This window comes from Symphalangus syndactylus, chromosome 23, assembly GCF_028878055.3.
Source record: "Symphalangus syndactylus isolate Jambi chromosome 23, NHGRI_mSymSyn1-v2.1_pri, whole genome shotgun sequence".
NCBI lineage: Eukaryota > Metazoa > Chordata > Mammalia > Primates > Hylobatidae > Symphalangus > Symphalangus syndactylus.
The window spans coordinates 57,354,999-57,377,476 of record NC_072445.2 but is presented as its reverse complement, the minus strand read 5'-3'; the positions used below and the strand labels follow the sequence as shown (position 1 = coordinate 57,377,476).

The window sequence follows — 22,478 nt, the reverse complement described above, 5'->3', positions numbered from 1 at the left end:
TTTGGAAAACATGTAAGTCTGCTGCTGTGATATGAAGCATTTCCAGACCCAAAGAGGCCAATATAAGGCAACACTTGTAAGAAGGTTGTACTTGCTATTGCCATGGGCATTGTCCTTCTTTTTGGCTGCTCAGTACCTGTACCTCTTTCCCATGTTTGGGGAATTCTCCCACCTTATGAGCTCTGGTGGGAAGCAGAGTCAGTCTTCCACTCCAGAAGGTGAAAATGCAAGATGCTTGCTTTCCCAGGTAACAGCCACAGGACTGATGTCCTGCAGAGGCATCCACCCTGACTTAGAAAAATGACGAAAAGAAGGGACCAAAACTAACTCACTGACAATGGCAGAGGATTCAGAAATTCAGCTTCTCGGGCAGCAGAGAGAGTGTGCCTGGGGTAACCCCCATATCCACAATGCACAGCATCCATGGTTCAAGCTCAGATCTGATCCTCGTAGTTGCCACTGAGGTGTTCCTTCTGCAGCAGTTCTGCAGTGGAATTTTGAGCATTGCTCCTGGCAGGTGGTCCTAGACCTGTCCTCAGTGACTCTGAGATACCTAGCCTCCTTTTGTTGTTGTCGTTGTTGTTTATTTATTTATTTAGAGACAGAGTCTCACTCTGTCACCCAGGCTGGAGTGCAGTAGCGAGACTAAGGCTCACTGCAGCCTCAACCTTCCAGCTCAAGCGATCCTCCCACCTCAGCCTCCCGTGTGGCTGGGACTACAGGCACATGCCACCGCACCCAGCTAACTTTTAAAATTTTCTGTAGAGACAATATCTCCCTATGTTGTCCAGGCTGGTCTTGAACTCCTGGACTCAAGTGATCCTCCCCATTCAGCCTCCCAAAGTGCCGGGGTTACAGGCAGGAATCACTGCGCCCAGCTGTTAACTGTTTAATATGAACATTTTGAAACATATACAAAAGTAGAAGGAATAGTATAATGAACCCACTTTACCCATTCTCTAGCTCTTCATCCCCTACTCTTCCTGGTATAATTTACTTACCATAACATTCACACATTGTAGTTGAACAACTCAGTGAGTTTCAGTAAATTTAAAAAGTTGTCCAACCATCACAATTAAGTCACATTTTTGTTTTGTTTTAGTGTACAGTTCAGTGGATTTTGGCATATGCATAAATTTGTGTACCATTATGACAAGGATACAGACAATTTTAATCACCCCAAAGAACTCCCTTCTGCTGTCTATAATCACACCCTTCCCCCCTCCTAACTTCTGGCAACTATTGATTTGTTCTCCATCCCTAGAGTTTACCTTTTGTAGAATGTTATATAAATTGAAATATATAGTAGGCAGCCTTTTATGTCTGCATGGTGTCTTTGAGATTCATCCAAATTGTTTCATGTAGTCCATTGCTTTTTTTTGAATAGTATTATGTTGTATGATGTACTACCATTTTCTCATCCATTCCCCTATTGATAGACATTTGGTTGTTTCCATTTTGGGGAGATTATGAATACAGTCGCTAACTAGAATTTTTTTTTTTTTTTTTTTAATGAGACTGGGTCCCATTCTGTCACTCAGGCTTGAGTGCAATGATGTGATCATAGCTCACTGCAGCCTCTAACTCCTGGGCCCGAGCCATCCTCCAGCCTCAGCCTCCTGAATGGCTGGGACTACAGGCCACCACAACTGGCTAATTTTAAAATTGTTTTCTAGAGACAGTCTCATTATATTGCCCAGGCTGGTCTTGATCTTCTGGCCTCAAGGAATTCTCCTACCTTGGCCTCCCAAAATGTTGGGTTACAGGTGTGAGCCACCACACCTGGCCCTAATCTTTTTTAATGAATTCATTTTTTAATAGTTCAGTCAGCCTGTTGGTTTCTGTTGTTTGCAATTAAGAATCAAATGGCTATCCTCTATAACTGGAACATCCGCAGATGTCACTTGCTAAGAGTATAAATAAGCTCATTATCACTTACTTATTTTATTGGTCAAATATTCCATACCTACATCACTACAGTATCCCAGGTATTGTTTTGCTTTGATTTTTGTTGTTAAGGGGCATCTTCAAACCCCTTATGCCAGTGCCCATGTCAGCAGGATGACTCATCCCCCTCCACTGTTCAACAGTCTCCTTGGGCCATTGCCTACAGATCGTTTTTGCTGTGTGATGGGTAATGACTTGTGAATCCTGCTCTTCTTGGTTTATATTCTTAGAGTTCCCAGGAGAGATCCTTAGACCCCAGGCATCACAGAATTTAATGAGCCAAATGCTTTACTTTTACATAAGCTCTTTCCTCTCTAAAGCTCAGGTGGTGTCAAGGGGACTGGCTTGGGCAGGCTTGGGTCATGACCACTATGCTCTGTCTACTTAGACCTGCTGCCCGGCTTCAGACCTTAGACCTATTGTTGAGACCAGCTCAACACGCCTTCCTGTTTCTTCCCTGAGGATGAATTCACTTCCAGCATCCCCGTAGTCCACGCTCTGTCTTCTAGAGAGCCCCTTCCCCATTTCCCTGCCAGTTCACCACATATGCCTTTCTTGGTGGTATCTTGTACCACGCATATCCATCATGGGGGAGGATAAGCAAGTTCAAAGGCCTGTGGACCTGGGTGAGGCCAGGACGTATGGAAAGTCCCAAGAGTTTCCACTGCTTCTTTCTCATCTTATGTCTAATTCTCCTCCTCTGCTTCCAAAAATCATCAGGTGAATGCCCTCTTGAACTTCCACTGGTAGGTAAACAAGGGCAGTAACTCTCAAACTGTAAAGTGCATAGTCACCTTAGATCTGAAAATGCAGATCCTGATGGAGCATTTGAGAGTAGGGATTTATATTCAGCATTTCTAAAAAACTTCCAGGTGTTGCTGATGCTGCTGGTTTCAGAATCACACCTGTTTGACATGACGGAAATTTCAGACTCTGGTTAATATTCATTTTATGCCTTTCCAAGAGGGTTGATATATGGTTTCTTTTTCAAGGAGATTGATGAAGCAGTACAAAGATGAGGGGGTTGATAGTTGCTAATAACTACTCAGATGTTATTTCAAAGTGAAATGTATAAAGTAATTTCATAACCTAGTCCTGGAAAGTAGCAAATGAACAGCAACTGCCTATTGGGTGGTACTGTATGCTAGGCACTATGTTAAATACTCTTCATACCTTATTTCATTTAATCCTTACAACAATGCATTCAGAATAAGCATTATTAGCCCCATCTGAAAGGTGAAAAATCTGAGGTTCAAGATGCTAAGACAGAATTGGTGAAGACTGGATTCTTAAATCCTGTGCTTTTCAATCCCACAGAACATTGCCTACAACACACTTCTACAGGCACTCCACTGTTTATCACACACTCAGTGGAGTAAGTGATCAAATCTGTTTATAAAATAAATACAGATCGAATATGTAATAAAATGGACAAATATCCGCTGAAGTAGACTAAAACCCAAGCTCTCTTCTGTGTGTTTCCTGAGGGTGTTTTTTGTTCCTACCGCCCTAATAAAGTGTCGTGATTAGAGACAATGCCGATGCACTAGTTTTGCTTCAACTTCAATCTTTTGCCTTGATCTCTCACCAGATTATATTAAACTTCTTAAAGACTCTGATGAAAAAAATTTTTTAAATGCTTTATGTGCCTAAGGAAAATGTTAATATTTACAACAGGTACCCTGTAGACCCCTGTATTAGAAAGGAAGGGAGAAAAAGCAAAGACTAAATTTCAGTATTTAAAGTTTTGAGGAGGGGCTAAAGAAAAAAAATTTAAAAAGTATGTTTTATGGTAGAGTTTTATTATTTCATCCATGCACTGCTAATACTATCAGTACTCATACAGAGCTTACATTGAAGGCCTAGCCAGTTTTTGGCACATAAAGGATAAATGAATGAGTATATAAATGGATGGATGCTGTGATGGATGTATAGATGGATGGATGGATGAAATTAAACTAGAGGTGGCCACATCTACCCAGTCAATCTGAAGAATATTGGATTTTATTCTCATGTTTCTTAGCTTTCGACGTACTGTCTTATCTTTTGTTTTGTTCAGTTCTTCATGTAAAGATGACTTTTCAAAATGAACACATCCTTTGGTTAACTTCCACAACTTAATTTTAATTATAAAATATTTAGGAATAAATTAAATAGGAAAATGTGGAAAATTCGTATGAAGAAAGTTGAAAACATTCCTGAGAGATTTACAAGATGACTTGAATAAATGGAAAGGTAAACATTGTTTTTAAATAGGAAAGTTCACTATCATAAATCTGTTAATTCTCCTTAAAGCAATTTATACATTTAACTCGCTCCCTTCAAAAATATCAGTAGGATTCAGTTTCTAGAGCTGCATAGCTTTTAAAAAAATTCTGCTTCCTTTCCCCTCCCTCCCATCTTCTCCTCTCCTTCGCCTCCCACATGCTTATACAAAGCGAAAGTTTTCTTCGTTGGAAAAACTGCACCACTCTTGGGGACAACCTGGGGACAGCAAGCAGAGGAGAGTGAGGGAGAGATGCTGCATTGGAAAAAAAAAAAAAAAAAAAGAGGACTAAGAAAGTCCACATTTTAATAGTAAGGACCTCCCACCCCATCCCAAACCCTCTTCCACAACTCAGTCAGGAAAACTCTGGCAAACAGGCACATACCTTTCACCAACAGGATACTGTATGATGCTTCTTTAAATACCTGAAAGCCTCAAAGACTGACATTTTTTGTGTCCTCCAATGAACTAGCTCTATCCTTGCCCAACAGTGAGGCCATTCCTCAACCCCCACCCCGACCCGGGATCATCCTATCCATTTTTGGTGTCTTGCTATGAACAGACAGTCAAGGATCATCAGATACTTGAGGAAAGCCTCCAACATGAGAGACCAAAACAAACACAAAAGGAAGCAGGAGAAAATAGAGACAATGTAGGGAGCAAAAGAAAAAAATGCACGTTTTATATATTATATATAATGTTCAACATTATATATATATGTTTTCGTGTATCAGGATATTATACGCAACGTCCCTGGTTGCCTCAGAATGTTGCTTAGGTTCAGAAGGCTGAGAAGAAAAGAGGTGACAAGCACCCCACCTTTGAAAGAGAGGTGCTAGACTATTCATAGTTGGCTCAGGAGCCAGAAGGCCGGGTCCAAATTCTGACTCTGTAGTTAGCAACTCCGTGACCAGGGGCAGGTTAGTTCATCTGTCCATATGGTAAAATGAAGAAAATCAAAGCCTCTACCTCACTGGGTCATTGTGAGGATTGAAGAATACAGTAACCCATGGGGAATGTTCAGAACAGTGCTGGTGCTTAGAGCTCAGCAAACATTAGCTATTGTTACCATTATGCCATTATTAGTCCCTCACTCCCCCAGAGACACGTAAAAGGAAAAAAATTCTCTGGCTATCGTTGTTAAAATGCAGGTATGTTTCTTATCTCTCACCAGGGAGGAGAACAGAGCTTTTCCCTACACCTCAAGACAAGTGAGGAGGGTTTCAGAAAGCCACCCAGAGAGCTTGACCTGTGTCCCTGGAGCTGGAGGACCTCAGGGACTAGTAGCCAATATGTACCGTGAAAACCCACAGGAAAGATGTGGCTAGGTGGGCCTGAGGGAACAGACCCAAGAGAGTTTGGGCTGTGTTAGGAATGCCTCTGTTTCCAGGATTCAGCAGTGAAAAGATTCAGGCACGTTTTCCACGGACTTGATGCGGCCCCATGGGAAAGGGAGTTGGCTTTCAGTTTTCTTGGAAAGAATCCTGTTCTACCAGCTTTCTGCCAAGAGAAGGGCCCTCTGCTGGAAAAGATCCAAATCGACCAAGATGCAGAAGCTAAGGAGACGATGTCAAGGGAGCTAAGGTTAAAAGAATCCCCCCAAACTACACAGGTCTCTCATCAGAGAAAGAATCAGCATTTGGAAACTGCTAGGACTTTGATCCTTATCCTTGAACTATTGTAGAGACCAAGGACCAGGGTGGAAAGGTATCAGAGACAAGACATCCTCAAGCATGGACCTTCCCCACTAAACTCCCTCCTACCCCCACCCAATAACTATGGACAACCTTCCATCCAATGGTAAACACTGGGAGAGTAGAGAACTTTGACACCTCATTGGAGATGGACTGGGGTATTGTCTTAGTCCATTTGTGCTGCTGTCACAGAATACCACAGACTGGGTAACTTATGAAGAACAGAAATTTCAGCTGGGTGTGGTGGCTCACGCCTGTAATCCCAGCACTTTGGGAGGCCGAGGCGGGTGGATCACGAGGTCAAGAGGTCGAGACCACCCTGGCCAACATGATGAAACCCCATCTCTGTAAAAATACAAAAATTAGCTGGGTGTGGTGGCACTGTAGTCCTAGCCACTCAGGAGGCTGAGGCAGGAGAATCGCTTGAACCTGGGAGGTGGAGGTTGCAGTGAGCTGAGATCGTGCCACTGCACTCCAGCCTGGTGACAGAGCAAGACTCTGTCTCAAAAAACAAACAAACAAGACAGAAATTTCTTACATTTCTGTGGCTTGGGGAGTCCAAGATCAAGGAGGCACTGACAATGGTGTCTGATGAGGGATGTTCTCTGCTTCCAGGATGGTGCCTTACTGTATCCTCACCGGCAGAAGGCAAAAGGGCAAGAGAAGTGAACTCTCTCTGAAGGCTCTTTTATAAGGGCATTAATCCATTCATAAGGGCAGGGCACTGACAACTTAATCGCCTTCCAAAAGGCTCCACCTCAATGCCACCACAATGGGGATTAAGTTTCAACATAAATTTGGAGGGGACACATTCAAACCACAGCAGATATGAAAGGAGAACCACATCTGCTGATAAAGGTGGAAACAAAAACAACCACTTAAGAAATTCTGTTCCATTGGGGCAGTGGGGGACACATTGTCATTATTCCATTAAATATCTTCAAAAAGATCAACGTTGTTGCCTCCACCAAAACAAACATAAACAACAAACTGGGTGGTATAAATGTGAAAAAGGAAGAACAGAGCTCCTAGATATTAAGAATATGGGGCCAGGCGCGGTGGCTCACGCCAGTAATCTCAGCACTTTGGAAGGCGGAGGCAGGCAGATCACCTGAAGTTGGGAGTTCGAGACCAGCTTGATCAACATGGAGAAACCCCGTCTCTACTAAAAATACAAAAACAATTTAGCTGGGCATGGTGGTACATGCCTATAATCCCAGCTACTAGGGAGACTGAAGCAGGAGAATTGCTTGAACCCAGGAGGCGGAGGTTGCGGTGAGCCAAGATCTTGCCATTGCACTCCAGCCTGGGCAACAAGAGTGACACTCCGTCTCACAAAAAAAAAAAAAAAAAAAAAGAAAGAAAAGAATAAAAGAATACGGGCTCATTGGCTGGGCGTGGTGGCTCACGCCTGTAATCCTATCACTTTGAGAGGCTGAGGCGAGCTGATCACTTGAGGTCAGGTGTTCGAAACCAGACTGGCTGACATGGTGAAACCCTGTCTCCACTAAAAATACAAAAACATTAGCTGGGCATGGTGGCAGGTGCCTGTAGTCCCAGCTACTCGGGAGGCTGAGGCAGAAGAATCGCTTGAACCCAGGAGACAGAGGTTGCAGTGAGCCGAGATTATACCATGGCACTCCAGCCTGGTGACAGAGCAAGACTGTCAAAAAAATATATATATATATATATGGGCTAATTGGCTGGTCAGTGGTGGCTCACGCCTGTAATCCTAGCACTTTGAGAGGCCGAGGCAAGCGGATCACCTGACGTCAGGAGTTCGAAACCAGACTGGCCAACATGGTGAAACCCCATCTCTGGTTCGAAACCAGACTGGCCAACAAGGTGAAACCCCGTCTCTACTAAAAATACAAAAACATTAGTTGGGCATGGTGGCAGGCGCCTGTAGTTCCAGCTACTCGGGAGGCTGAGGCAGGAGAACTGCTTGAACTCGGGAGGCAGAGGTTGCAGTGAACCAAGATTACACCACTGCACTCCAGCCTGGCAACAGAGCAAGACTCTGTCTCAAAAAAAAAAAAAAAAAAAAGAAAAGAATATGGGCTCATCATCCAACCATCCAGCCATCTAAAGACAGTGTGTTGTTCTCATGGCCCCAGACTGCCTTCTGTTGCAGACTTGTCCTGACAACCTAGCTTTCCTCACTGCAGAGCATGCAAACACCTGCAATCCCCATTTTCCTGTCTGCCACCTCTCAGTTATTATGTCAATTTTATTTCTTAAGATGTGCTGTGTGCACTGTTGCTGTGTGTAGCAGGATTGGGACAATGCTGTGGCTACATGTTACACGCAGATGCACTGACCAGCTGATGGAGGTTAGAGTCACAACTCATCGTGTTGTGTGTGACGCTCCATCTCAGGGCAGGGTCATTCTAGGAAATAAATCCCTAGGCATTTATTTCCATATTTGTATTTGCACTAGAAGCTTAAAGAGGACGGTTCACCCCTGAGAGACAGTAGTGATAACCAGTAAAGTGAGAGATCCCAAGAGAATGTAAAACTCAGGATGGAGAGAGATTCTCTTTCCAGAACTAAAGCTTGACATGTCTGAATCTCACCAAAGGAAATAGGCAAAATTATTTTCCAGTGTATGTGCTTCTAAACTCTTCTATCACCTACCCACATGTCCCAGGAAAACCTCTGTAAATAGGATGTGTTATCAATGAACTCTATCTTGCTTGTTTATTTATTTTTAATTTTGTGCTGCTATAGACAGATTCATAAGCAGAAAGAAAAGGTCATTCGCCTCTTAAATTTTAGTAAAGATAGCCCAAGCCATTATCCTCTGAGTTTGAGGCTGCTTTTCCTGTGAGATTGTTCATTCATTTATTTAATATGTATTTACTAATTCAGCATCTACTATAAGGGATCCTGAGGTACTGGGAATACCACGGGGAGCAAAACAAAACAAGAAGCCACCTTCACAGCCTGGTGGAGGAGAGAAACTTTAATCAAATACACAGAAATATATTTAAAATCTCAACTGGGATAAGTGCCATGGTGCTACAGGAGCTTATATTAGAGACAAGGGACCTCACCTAGTTGTGAGGGAGGAGGGTTTAAGAAGGCTTCCCCCCCGCCCCACCCCACCAAGGGACAATTGAATTGAGACTGGAAGGATGAGGGGAGTTACTGTAGAGGGAACAGGAAAAAGTCATCTGGGAAAAGAGAACAGTCTTTGTTTTAGAAGGGCAAGGCCATCGAGACATTAAGCTGGAGTTGCCTGAAAGATGGAAAGGATAGTGGCTGATATATCAAGATGAGGAAGTGGCTCGACACTGGTCAGGGAGAGTTGGCGTTTCCAAGTCTGGGAGAAGGGATGAGTTCCAGGGCTGGTATGTGGATGGCGGATGCTTGCATCTTGATGGAATACAATGCCCCAGAAATGGCAGAACCTGTGGGTGGTGAAGGCTACATATCGGGCCTGTGGACTGTGAAAGTTTGCAATAACTGGCACTGTCTCCCTCTTCTTCCAATTGAAAGGATTAACACACAATGGTCAATATGAAAGCACAAAAGAAATGGAATACACTTTAATGAGAATTGGTATGTGTAGCAGCTTGGAACCTTGTCTTTGAAGTCAAAGCACTTAGTTTCAAATCCCAGCTCTACTGTTACTGGTAAATTGCGTTCTTTTCCTATTCTGTATCAGTTGCAAAGAACACCAACTGGAAAAAAAGGCAAGCGGGTTTCATTCCTGGCCAAGAATAGAGAAGGAGTAAACTTTCACTCTAAAGACCCCCTTCTTCCAGAGCTTTGGGAAGCTGGGGAATTGTAAGGCGTTAGATGTGGAGTGGGGAGGTATGCAAGCATATGCCGGGAGGAACTCCAGACGCACAGGTGCATTTTATAAACATGCCTCTTCATACAATGCACTATCAGAAAATGGCGGCGATCCTCTTCTATGGGTCGGGAGTTGAGCATATAATGATATATTAACGATCTATAAGTAACAAGGGGTGGCTGGTTCTGGTTTTCTCTGGTTCCTAGTAGGCCTTATCTTTCTCTGGTACATGGCAAAGGGCAGTGAAGCTCCAGGGCCAACCGCAGTTGTTTTAAGCTAAGTTCCCTATAGATAAAGAGACTAAGAAAAAACAAACAAACAAACAAAACGGTTGAAGAAACAATGAGCATTTTCAGCCGTCTACTGTTTAGGAAAATAATGAGCTCTCAGTTTTGCCCTTTGAGCGATTTCTCCAGGACTGCCCTAGTAACACTACTACTCAACAGTTTTGTGCTTTGAGCAGTTCCTTGACCTCCCTGGGCCTCAGTTTCCCCACCCATAAAGTGGGGATAACAGTACCAATTTCATCAGATGGTGGGGACAATTTAAACTGGTTGATAATGTGAAGTTCTTAAAAGTGTCTGGCTCAGAATAAGCACCATACACGTTAGGGGAAAAAACAGCAGCCGGATGTGAGGCCCTCCCCCATTTCGTTACTCCATAAACCCCTGAGTTGCTGGTAACACCTGCAGGAGTGAGAAGGGCCTCAATATGGGCTGAATTTCCAGCCAAACTGTGGGAAGTGGCTGAGATTTCAGGTAGGCAAAAAATGTTAATGTAACATTTTTGGCCCCCAAGTTCTGAGACCACTTACTTCCCTTTCCAGTCCACTGACATGCCCGCAAGCAATTCCATTCTGCCAAGTGGTGCTGGTGGCAAGCCGGAATCCAAGAAAAGGAAAGACTCCGATTTTAAGGGAACGGGGACATGCAGAGCCACGTGAGTCACCGGGTCCCAGAGCCACGGATGGCTCTCAGCTCAGCAGAGTGCACTCGCCATTGCGTTCGAGGTTAGGTGGCCTAGCCAGGAACCAGCTCACCGTCATTTGAAATCGTTTCAGGGAAAATGACCCCAACACTTAAAATCCTCTGTCCTGAAGTTGTGTGGTCCAGCCGTTTGCTGAAGGAGGAAGCAAAGCCAGTAGTAACTCACTACATATTTGGGCAGTGGAATGAACCCTGGAAGCTGACAAAGTCGAAGCAAGTCACTCCGCCTCCCCACGCCCGCCGCCCCCCACCCCACTCCCACTCCCACCCCAAATAAAAACAGAGACAATCCTTCAATTATAAAGAAGACCACGGCGCCCGGGTCTCCAGCAGGGGCCGCTGCAGCCGAGCAGAAGGCTGAGCCGCTCCGCCCCACGACCTCCTCTCCAGCCGGCGCGCCCGCCTCCCGCAGGTGCGTTTCTGCCCGCGCCGGGCGCGGGTCTCCACGGCCTCTGCCGCTTGGGCTCCGGCTTCGAGTTCCCGACCAAGCACTGCTCTCGCGGGACTGCGCGCATCGCCCAGGGCCTGCCGCGGGCTCGCGAGCGGAGGTGGTGCCGGTCCGCGGTGCGCATGCGCGGCCCGGCCTCTGCCCTGCGGTCCCGGGCTGGTGACTGGTTAGCGGTTAGAGGAAGGGATGTGGGGGATGGTGGGTGGGTACGGAGAGCAGGGAGGGAGGCACCCCAGGGGGCGGGGCGTGGGAGACTGTTTTCGGGGGCGCGAGCTGCCCCAGGTGAGCCGTGGCTCAGGTCCGGAACACAGCGCCTCTAGGAGAAAGCCTGGAAGGCGCTCCGGGGGGACCCAGAGCTCTTAGCGGGCTGGCAGCACGTGCGGGGCCCAAGGTCTTCCGGGCTCTGCGTGGGGGTCGTTGCGGCTGGAGACCAGGGAGGGGGATGGAAACCGGGTTGGAAAGTAATCCCACCCGAGCAGGCGGGCCTGGGAGGCCGCTGTGCTGGGGAGCCCCGCGAGGGCTCCGAACGGAGTCTCGCTTTTCAGAAAGGTCACCCTGGTCACTGCAGCTGCCAGGGTGACCGAGGAAGGTGGCCGGGGTGGAGGCAGTGGGCGTGGAGAGGGGTAATTCCGGACGTAGTTTGAAGGTGGAGCCGTCAGGTTCTGCTGAGCAGCTTGGCTATGGGGCATGCGAGAAGGGAAGGCTCAGGGCCTAGTCCCTGGGCACGAGTAGCAGCCGGGAGGGTGGTGTCCCAGTGCTTCGGGAGGAGGCGGTTTGAGGACGGCTCTGGAGCTCAGGCTTGCCCGCGTGGAGTGGAAGCTGCCTCTTGGACACGGGGCGGGGAGGCCGCATGCAGTCTGGAGCGCTGGGAGGATGGGAGATCCAGAGGGGCAGGGCTGGAGGGGTAGGAGGAAAACCTGAAGAGGGTGGCGCCCGGAAGCCCGGGAAAGTGATGAACTGGGTCAGAGGCCGGGTATCAACAAAAAGGAGGGTGGTGACGACCTTGAGGAAAGCAGGTGATGGAACGGGAGGGAATGGGGCCCCCTAGTGGAGACACCTGGGAGTGATGTATTGCATTTATTTAGCTCGTAGGCGTTCAAAAAGTATTTATTGGGAGCCTGTACAACTTTTTGCAGTTCATTGCATTATACTTAGCATGTATTTTGTTTTATATAAGTAAATATATATATAATTATTTTTATTGACAAATTTATATATTTATAGGGTACAATGTAATGTTTTGATATACGTATACATTGTAGAAAGATTAAATCAAGCTAATTGATATATCCATCACCTCACCTACTTATTTTTTGTGGTGAAAATCTACTCTGCTGGAAATATACAATACATCATCAACCATGGTCACCATGCTGTTCAGTAGATCACTAAAACTTATTCCTCTTACCTAACTAAAACTTTGTATCCTTTGACCAACATCCCTCCCTTCCCCATCTGCCCTCCGCCAGGCCCCTGGTAACCATCATTCTACTCTGCTATGAGTTCAACTTTTTTAAATCCCAAGTATATAAGTGAGATCATATGATATTTGTCCTTCTGTGCTTGGCTTATTTTACTTGGCCTAATGTCCTCCAGGTTCATCCATGTTGTTGCAAATGACAGAATTGCCTTCTGTTTTAAGAGTGTATAGTATTCCATTGTATATATGTGCCACATTTTCTTTATTTGGTCCTCAGTTGATGGATACTTAGTTGCTTCTATATCTTGGTTATTGCGAATAATACTGAAAAGAACACAGCAATGCAGCTATCTCTTCAACATACTGATTTCAATTCCTTTGTATATATACCCAGAAGTAGGATTTCTGGGTCATATGGTAATTCTATTTTTAGATTTTTGAGGAGCCTCTATAGTGGTTTCCAAAATGGCTGTACTAATTTACATTCCACCAACGGTGTACCAGGGTTTCCTTTTCTGCACATTCTGGACAACACTTGTTGTCTTTCACCTTTTTTATAACAGCCATTCTAAGAAGCGTGAGGTGGTAGCTCAGTCTGATTTAATTTGCATTTCCCGGGTGATTAGCGATGTTGAGCATTTTTCATATATTTGTTGACCATATGTCTTCTTTTGAGGAATACCTGTTCAGGTCCTTTGTCCATTTTTTAACTGGATTATTCGTTTTGTTTTGTTTCGCTATTGAGTTTTTTGAGTTTCTTATATATTTTAGATATGAGCCTCTTATCAGATGCATGGTTTGCAAATATTTTCTCCCAGTTTGTGGGTTGTCTCTTTATTAATTATTTTCTTTGCTGTGCAGAGGCTTTTTAGTTTGATGCAATCCCATGTGTCTATTTTTGCTTTGATTGCTTTTGGGGTCCTATCCAAGAAATCATTGCCCAGACTAATACGGAGTTTTCACCTATGTTGTCTTCTGTTAGTTTTACAGTTTCAGGTCTTATGTTTGAGACTTTAATCTATTTTGAGTTGATTTTTGTATATGGTGTGAGATAAGGACTCAGTTTTGTTATCCAGCATGTGGATATTCAGTTTTCCTGATGCCATTTATTAAAGAGACTTTCCTTTCCCCATTGTGTGTTCTTAGCACCTTTGTCAAAAATCAATTGACTGTAAATACTTGGGCTTATTTCTGGGCTTTCTATCCTGTTCCATTGATTGACGTGCCCATTCTTATGCCAGTGCCATGCAGTTTTGATTACAGTAGCCCTATAATATATTTTGAGATTAGGGAGTGTGATGCCTTTGGCTTTGTTCCTTTTGCTCAAGACTGCTTTGGCTATTTAGGGTCTTTTGCAATTCCATATGAACTTTAGGATTGTTTTTTCTATTTCTGTGAAAAGTGATATTGGAATTTTGATAGAGATTACATTGAATCTGTAGATTGCTTTGGGTAGTATGGACATTTTAACAACCATTAATTTTTCTAATCCATGAACATGGAATACCTTTACATTTATTTGTGTCTCTTTTCTCACATCAATGTTTTATGGTTTTCAGTGTACAGGTCTTATATCTTTGGTTAAATTTACCTGAAGTGGTTTTTTTTTTAATGCTATTATAAATGAAAGTGTTTTCTTAATTTCGTTTTCATATAGTTTGTTGTTAGTGTATAGAAACACCACTGATTTTTATATGTGATTTTGTATCCTGCAACTTCCCTGAATTTGTTTATTAGTTCTAACAGTTTTTTTTGGTTGGGTCTTTAGGGTATTCTGTATACAAAATCATATTATCATCAAACAGGGATCATGCTGATAACATAACCTTATATATAGAAATCTCATATATCTTATATGTCTCTATATATTATATATATTTTATATATCCCTATATATCTCTTTGTATATCTTATATACATAGATATTATATATCTATATTTTATATACATATCTATATTATATATAGATAGAAAACATATATAGAAAAATTCTTCCCTTCCTGTTTGGATGACTTACTTCCTTTCCTTGCATAATTGCTCTGGCTAGAACATCTAGTGCTACACTGAATAGACATTGTGAGAGTGAGCATCATTGTCTTGTTCCTGATCTTAGAGGAAAAGCATTCAACTTTTTAACTGTTGAGTATGATTTAGCTGTGAGTTTGTCATATTTGGTCTTTCTGTGTCATAGTACTTTCTTTCTATACTTACTGAGAGTTTTTATTATGAAAGGATGTTGAATTTTGTCACATGCTTTTACTGCATCTTTTGAGGTGATCATACAGTTTTGTCCTCCATTTTGTTAATATGGTTTATCTCATTTATTGATTTGTGTATGTTGAGCCATCTTTGCATTCCAGGGATAAATTTCAATCATGATGAATGATCCTTTTAACGTGTCAGTGAATTCAGTTTGTTAGTATTTTGTTGAGGATTTTTGCATCTATGTTCATCAGGGATATTCGTCTGTAGTTTTTCTTCTTGTAATGTCCTTCTCTGGCTTTGGTATCAGGGTAATACTGGCCTCCTAAAATGAGTTTAGAAGTATTTCCTCCTCTTTAGTTTTTTAGAAGAGTTTGAAAATAATTGGTATTGGGAGGCCGAGGCGGGCAGATCACGAGGTCAGGAGATCGAGACCATCCTGGCTAACATGGTGAAACCCCGTCTCTACTAAAAATACAAAAAATTAGCTGGGCGTGGTGTCGGGTGCCTGTAGTCCCAGCTACTCCGGAGGCTGAGGCAGGAGAATAGCATGAACCCGGGAGGCAGAGCTTGCAGTGAGTGGAGACAGAGCCACTGCACTCCAGCCTCAGCCTGGGGAACAGAGCGAGACTCCATCTCAAAAAAAAAAAAAAAAAAAAAAAGAAAATAATTGGTATTAGTTCTGCTTTAAATATTTGGTAGAATTCAGGTCATCGGTGAAACCATCAGGTCCTGAGTTTTCTGTAAATTTTTTTCCCTCAAATTTCTGATACAATCTCTCACTTCTATCTTTCAGAATTGATAGGGTGCCCCCCTTTTTCACAGAGAACATACAGGCTTTTAAAAAAAATCTGTTAGGTGAGTTTCAGACTTCATGAAAAGGCATCATTAAATGACATTACTTGGATTAATGTCAGTTTATAAGAACCTGCCTAGCACCCAGAAAGCTCCCAATGACTGATCAATGAGTTTATTTCCTCTCTCAAGGCCTCTTTTCCCACGTGGAAGATAAAATCAAGGCAGGATTCTTCACCCAGGGTAGCTTTTACCGAGTCCTCTTTCCTCTAACTCCCACAATGGTGCCCTGTCACCCTTCTGACATTGCTTCTAAATTTGAACAGGGTTGTAACCTTGTGGAAACTAGAACCACTGCCTGCCCTGACCCCCTAGAAAAGCAGATACATGTTAACACAAAGGATGTTTTCAATAAAGACTTTGTAGTAGTATCTTAAAAGACTATTTAGTAGCAAATACTAAATTGTATTTAGACTTTTAGTCTTAATACTTCATAGCCGCAAATAAAGACTAAGAAAATAGTTTTATGTTATGAACATTTACGATCTTGGGAATAATTCCAGGTGACATTGTTCTTAATTTCTTTTAAATTCTTAATGACTTTTACAATCCTACCTTCATGCCTGATAAAAAAAATGACAGTTTATTCAGTAGTTTTTTTGAATTCTTTTACAGTAAGTGGAAATGTTTTCTAATGTATAAAAACCTACAGAAGAAGAAAATAATTTTCTGGATCAAATTAGAAGTCTGTATTATATTGATGTCTCCAGATTCAAATATATTAGAAAGCAGCAGTGGAGACAACCATATTCATCTTTGGGAGAAATAACTAAAGGTATGTATTAAGCTCAAGATGATAGCCTAAGTAACTTCACGCAGCATATAAGAAGCTTTTAGTTACAGTTAGGCAGTATTCAGAGTTTTAATCTTCACAATTTTCAAGACATGCAAGTTTAATAATTGTCATCTGTAACGATATTTTTAAAACTTCATGCCCCTAATTATTGAAGCTGGGTGATAAGAATATAAGGGTTCCCTATACTGCACTGTTTATTTTTGTACATATTTAAGTTTTTCCAGATTTTAACAAAAAACCCACAAACTATATTAACGCCTCATTTGTTCCTTACCAAGTTTTCCAGGTAAATTGAAGTTTGTCAAAAGTTTATCATGCCCATGCTAGTTGAAGATCATGGCAATCCATTTTCCTCAAGCTTTCTTTAAATCAAGCACTGGGGTGATATTCATGTTGGTTGGATGTCACCATTGTCACTGAGTCTGGGAGCTGCTCACCAGAGTGGCTGCTGGGGCCCATGAGTCTGTTTACTTCCCTCTGGCAGCCAGTCTGCCTGCCTTCTCTGCAGAAGTAACTTTAGGCAGCCAGACAGCCTTGTCCCCTGAGGTTGTTCTGGAGACACTACACCATGTTTCTCTAACCTGTTCTCTTTTTGAGTGTCAGTCTTCTTCTGCAGTCTTTTTGATTGCAGAAGAGACAGGATACATTGAAAACGTGTTGACTTGCTTGCTTATTTTTAGGTGAGGTTTATCATATTACTGCTTATGCACTATAAAATTCACCTTTTTATTATATAGTTCTATGAATGTTGAAAAAAATCACAAAAATAAAGATAATAGAATTTTACATTGCTCTAAAAATTTCTCTGCTCCCCTTCACTCACCCGACCCCTGTCCCTAGAAACCACTGATGTGATTTCTGTACCAACAGTTTTGCCTTTTCAAAATGTCTTATAAGTGGTCTCAAAAACTATGTAGCCTTTTGTATCTGGCTTCTTTCACTTAGCATAATGCTTCTCTCTCTCTCTCTTTCCTTCTGTCTCCCTCTGTTTCTTCCTCTCTTTTTCTCTTTCTCTCCTTCTCCCTCACTCTCGCGCCCGCTCTGGCCTTCTCTCCTTTCTTTGACAGGGTCTCACTCATCCAGGCAGGGAGTGCAGTGGCACGATCATGGCTCACTGCAGCCTCAACCTTCTGGGCTCAAGTGATCCTCCTACCTCAGCCTCCCGAGCATGCACTGCCATGCCCAGCTACTTTTTTGTAGAGATGGGGTCTCACTTTGTTGCCCAGGCTGGTCTTGAACTCCTGGGCTCAAGTGATCCTCCTGCCTCAGCCTCCCAAAGTCTTGGGATTACAAGTGTGAGCCACCATGGCTGGCCCTTTTTTTTCTTGTGGTGAAGCAATTTTATTTTGAAATAATTTTAGGCTTACAGAAATGTTGCAAAAATAGTACACAGAGTTCTCATATACCATTTACCCAATTTCCTCTAATGTTCACATCTTACCTAACTAGAGTGCAATGATCTAAACCAGGACAAGTACTACACCTAGACATTTACATATACAGTACTAGTAGCTGATTTACAGGCTTCATTCAAATTTTGCCATTTGTCCTACTAATGTCCCTTTTCAGGTCTTGAATCCAACCCAGGATCCCATGTAGCATTTACTTGTCATGTCTCATTAGAATCTGGGACAGTTTCTCCAGTTCTTTTCTTTCAAAACTTTTGATACTTTTCTGAAGAGTATTGGCCAGTTTTGCTGTAGAGTGTGTAGAACGCCCTTCAGCCTGAGTTTGGCATTTTCTCATAACTAAATTGCAGTCATGAATGCCACACAAGTGATGCCTTGCCCTTCTCATTGCATTATATAAGGAGGTAGGTGGAGTCACCATGTCTTATTACTGGTGATGTTAACTTTGATCACTTGGTTAAGGTGGTAGCTGCCAGGTTTTCTACTATAGAGTTATTATTGCATAACACTTTTAAAGATTCATTCATGCTGTTGAATGTATAAACCGCAATTTGTTTACCCATTTATAAATTGATGGACATTTGGTTTGCTTCTAGTCTTGGGCCTGGCACTATCTGTTAGGCCTTGGTGTTCTATTGAACATAAACCACGTCACAGAGCACCAATATCAGACAGGGCCACTCTGTGACCACGATGGGTCAGGACAAGAACAAGGCCACTCAGTAATCACGTCTGAACTGGGACCGAAACAGGAACATTGTTGAAGCCACAAAAATGGCCAAACATCCTCCCATGCCGCCAACATGAGAGACTCCTGCTTCTTGGCCACTCACAGCTCTAGCCTCCCTTCATTCCTTCCACCTTTTAGATAAGATCCATTACAGCGTCCAATCCAGAACAAAGCCCCATTTCCATGAACCTCTCCCCAACATGATCTAACACAAGCCCGAATCCTCTAATCAGTCCATTCCAGGTTCCTAACAGATGCTGCAGTTCTTCATGGCACGTTCTATCTCTCGCAGCTTGCTGGAGCACAAGTGTGTTCCTTGGACTGGAAGGCATTGATAATCCAAACAATATATAAACACATATATTGAAAATCCTTGCTCAGCTCTAATCTCCTTACATAGCGTTTCCCACCCTATACTCAATTCTTTTTACTAATTTCTTGTGAATTCTTTTTTTGTTTTTACAGCAAATGCAAGAAAGTTAAGTTAAGGTCTATTCTTTTTTTTTTTTTTTTTTTTTATACTTTAGGGTTTTAGGGTACATGTGCACAATGTGCAGGTTTGTCACATATGTATCCATGTGCCATGTTGATTTCCTGCACCCATTAACTCGTCATTTAGCATTAGGTGTATCTCCTAATGCTGTCCCTCCCCCCTTCCCCCACCCCACAAAAGTCCCCGGAGTGTGATGTTCCCCTTCCTGTGTCCATGAGTTCTCATTGTTCAATTCCCACCTATGAGTGAGAACATGCGGTGTTTGGTTTTTTGTCCTTGCGATAGTTTACTGAGAATGATGTTTTCCAGTTTCATCCATGTCCCTACAAAGGACACGAACTCATCATTTTTTATGGCTGCATAGTATTCCATGGTGTATATGTGCCACATTTTCTTAATCCAGTCTATCATTGTTGGACATTTGGGTTGGTTCCAACTCTTTGCTATTGTGAATAGTGCCGCAATAAACATACGTGTGCATGTGTCTTTATAGCAGCATGATTTATAGTCCTTTGGGTATATACCCAGTAATGGGATGGCTGGGTCAAATGGTATTTCTAGTTCGAGATCCCTGAGGAATCGCCACACTGACTTCCACAATGGTTGAACTAGTTTACAGTCCCAAGGTCTATTCTTTTATCCCCTTGCCTTTCTCTTACAAAATGCAATTGTGGTAAAACACGTGTAACAAAATTTAGCATTCTAACCGTTATTAAGGGTACAGTTCAGTATATTCACATTGTTGTGCAGCTAATCCCCGAACTCATTTCATCTTGTAAAACTGAAGCTCTATACTCATTATTTTTAAGTAAAATATGTGTTTAATAAAATTAACCCTTTGTTAGTATTGAGTTCTATGAGTTTTGACAGATACAATCATGTAACTACCACCGCAATCAAGATATATAACAATACCGTTGCCTCCCACCAAAAAAAAAAAAAAAAAAAAATTCCCGCATGCCCCTTTTTAATCACTCCTCCCCTTTCTGCCAACCACTGTTATATTTTCTGCCCCCACAGTTTTGTTGGACAATCAGTGTCATTGTTCCAAATGTTGTCTCTCTCTGTGTTTGTTTTCCTTTTATAAAATTCCTCAGGTATAGATAAAGATTTACTGAATGTGCCTTAAGATCCACGAGTTTCTTTGATACAATGTTATCTTAATACTATTGTCACAGTATGCTTCTTCCCTTCCGAATTTAGTTCTCAGTTAGAAATTACATTCTTGGCCGGGCGCGGTGGCTCACGCCTGTAATGCCAGCACTTTGGGAGGCCAAGGCAGGCAGATCACGAGTTCAGGAGATCGAGACCATCCTGGGTAATGCAGTGAAACCCCGTCTCTATAAAAAATACAAAAAAAAAAATAGCCTGGCGTGGTGGCGGGTGCCTGTAGTCCCAGCTACTCCAGAGGCTGAGGTAGGAGAATTGCGTGAACCCGGGAGGCAGAGCTTGCAGTGAGCCGAGATTGTGCCACTGCACTCCAGCCTGGGCAACAGAGCAAGACTCCATCTCAAAAAAAAAAAAAAGAAATTACATTCTCATAGAAACTACTTTGGGCTGGGCGTGGTGGCTCATGCTTGCAATCCCAGCACTTTGGGAGGCCTAGGTGGGTGGATGGCTTGAGCTCAGGAGATCAAGACCAGCCTGGCCAACATGGTGAAACCCTGTCTCTACCAAAAATACAAAAATTAGCCGGGTATGGTGGCGTGCGCCTGTAGTCCCAGCTACTGGGGAGGCTGGAGTGGGAGGATCGCTGGAGCCTAGGAAGTCAAGGCTGTAGTGGGCCGTGATCACGCCACTGCGCACCACTACACTCCAGCCTGGGTGACAGTGAGACCCTGTCTGCAATAAAGAAACTGTACTTTGACCACAAGTTGAGAGACTAGTGGTGGTTTTCATACCTTTTTTTTTCTTCTTTTTTTCTTTTTTTTTTTTTTTTTTTTGAGATGGAGTTTTCACTCTTGTTGCCCACGCTGGAGTGCAATGGTACAATCTCGGCTCACTGCAACCTCTGCCTCTGGGGTTCAAGTAGTTCTCCTGCCTCAGTTTCCTGAGTAGCTAGGATTACAGGCATGCACCACCACTCCCAGCTAATTTTTTGTATTTAGTAGAGACAGGGTTTCACCATGTTGGTCAGGCTGGTCTCAAACTCCCGACCTCAGGTGATCCACCCATCTCAGCCTCCCAAAGTGGTGGGATTATAGGTGTGAGCCACTGCACCTGGCTTCATACCTTTTGAAAAGCAGCAAGTTTTCAAATGAAATCTCACATTTAACCCTTTCTCGCGCATTTTAGTGATCCTCAAACTTGAGTAGTTACTAGAATCACCTGGAAATAGATGATGGGGTCCACCCCCAGAGTTTCTGATTCAGCAGGTCTGAGGTGGAACCAGAGGCTACATTTCTAACAAGATTTCAGGTGATGTCGACGCTGCTGGTCTAGGGAACACACTTTGAGAAGCACTGCTCCAAGGCACCTCTGCACCTCTAGGAGCACTTGAGAACACAAATGGAAAACAGCCAGTTTAGAGGATGATCTGTTACTAAAGATTTTTTAAAGGATGTTCGTGTATGTGTGTGTGTGTGTATAATATAATATATACGATGTGTTTCTATAATATATAAAATATAAATATATGTATTTCCATATATAAAAATATTTGCTGATTGTTTCTACAATATTTGTTTTTGTGATTTTTCTAAAGCCTACGTACCTCAAGCATTAGAACTACAAACAAACCCTGATGCGACCTCTCCAGATTGTCCCAAGTCGATTGATTTCCCAGCTATATTGTGGCCTGAAGCCTCCAGCCTCCACACGAAACCAGATTTGCCTGAAAATGGCTCGGCCAAGTTCAAGTAAGTCATTCTTACCCATTGCCTCACCTGCAGCCGAATGTGAAGTACCCGAAAGTCCTACACTTTGAGAGGAATGTCTCTGTCAAATTAGGTATTGGGCAAGGTTTTGGAGAAAGCCACTCTGTCCTCTTCTCTTTTTTTTTTTTTTTTTTTTTTTGAGACGGGGTCTCGCTCTGTTGCCAGGCTGGAGCGCAGTGGTGCGATCTCGGCTCACTGCAACCTCCGCCTCCTGGGTTCAAGCAATTCTTTTGCCTCAGCCTCCCGAGGAGCTGGGACTACAGGCGCATGCCACCACGCCCAGCTAATTTTTGTATTTTTAATAGAGATGGGGTTTTGCCATGCTGGCCAGGATGGTCTCGATCTCTTGACCTCGTAATCTGCCTGCTTCAGCCTCCCAAAGTGCTGGGATTACAGGCATGAGCCACCGCACCTTGCCTGTCCTCTTCTCTCTTAGGTAACCCCTTCTAGGGCATCTTCAGAGCCTATCTCCTTAATACTCAAGTCCATCTAGGACATTTTGTTGCTTCTGCCAGAATATTTGCATTTAAGCTTTTTACACGTTTTATACTTTA

At 43.1% G+C, this 22,478-nt stretch overlaps 1 protein-coding gene and 1 long non-coding RNA gene across 23 annotated transcripts in view; one reads left to right on the top strand and one right to left on the bottom strand.

Moving 5' to 3' along the window:
• Positions 1-8,857: 8,857 nt before the first annotated feature.
• Positions 8,858-10,917, bottom strand: LOC134735755 (uncharacterized). Its single transcript, XR_010119186.1, has 2 exons — positions 10,749-10,917; positions 8,858-9,320 (listed from the first exon to the last, which is right to left on the bottom strand). It is a non-coding gene; the product is annotated as an uncharacterized lncRNA (long non-coding RNA).
• A 105-nt stretch (positions 10,918-11,022) lies between these two features.
• Positions 11,023-22,478, top strand: part of SIRT5 (sirtuin 5) — a 39,845-nt gene continuing 28,389 nt past the window's right edge. For 2 of the 22 annotated variants that reach the window (XM_055263482.2, XM_055263481.2), the window contains exons 1-3: positions 11,330-11,425; positions 16,236-16,395; positions 21,753-21,906. In XM_055263482.2, coding sequence (XP_055119457.2) covers positions 21,792-21,906 — 115 coding nt within the window. In that variant the 5' untranslated portion in view covers positions 11,330-11,425; positions 16,236-16,395; positions 21,753-21,791. The other 20 variants (XM_063632877.1, XM_063632876.1, XM_055263474.2 and 17 more) reach the window with 20 other exon arrangements.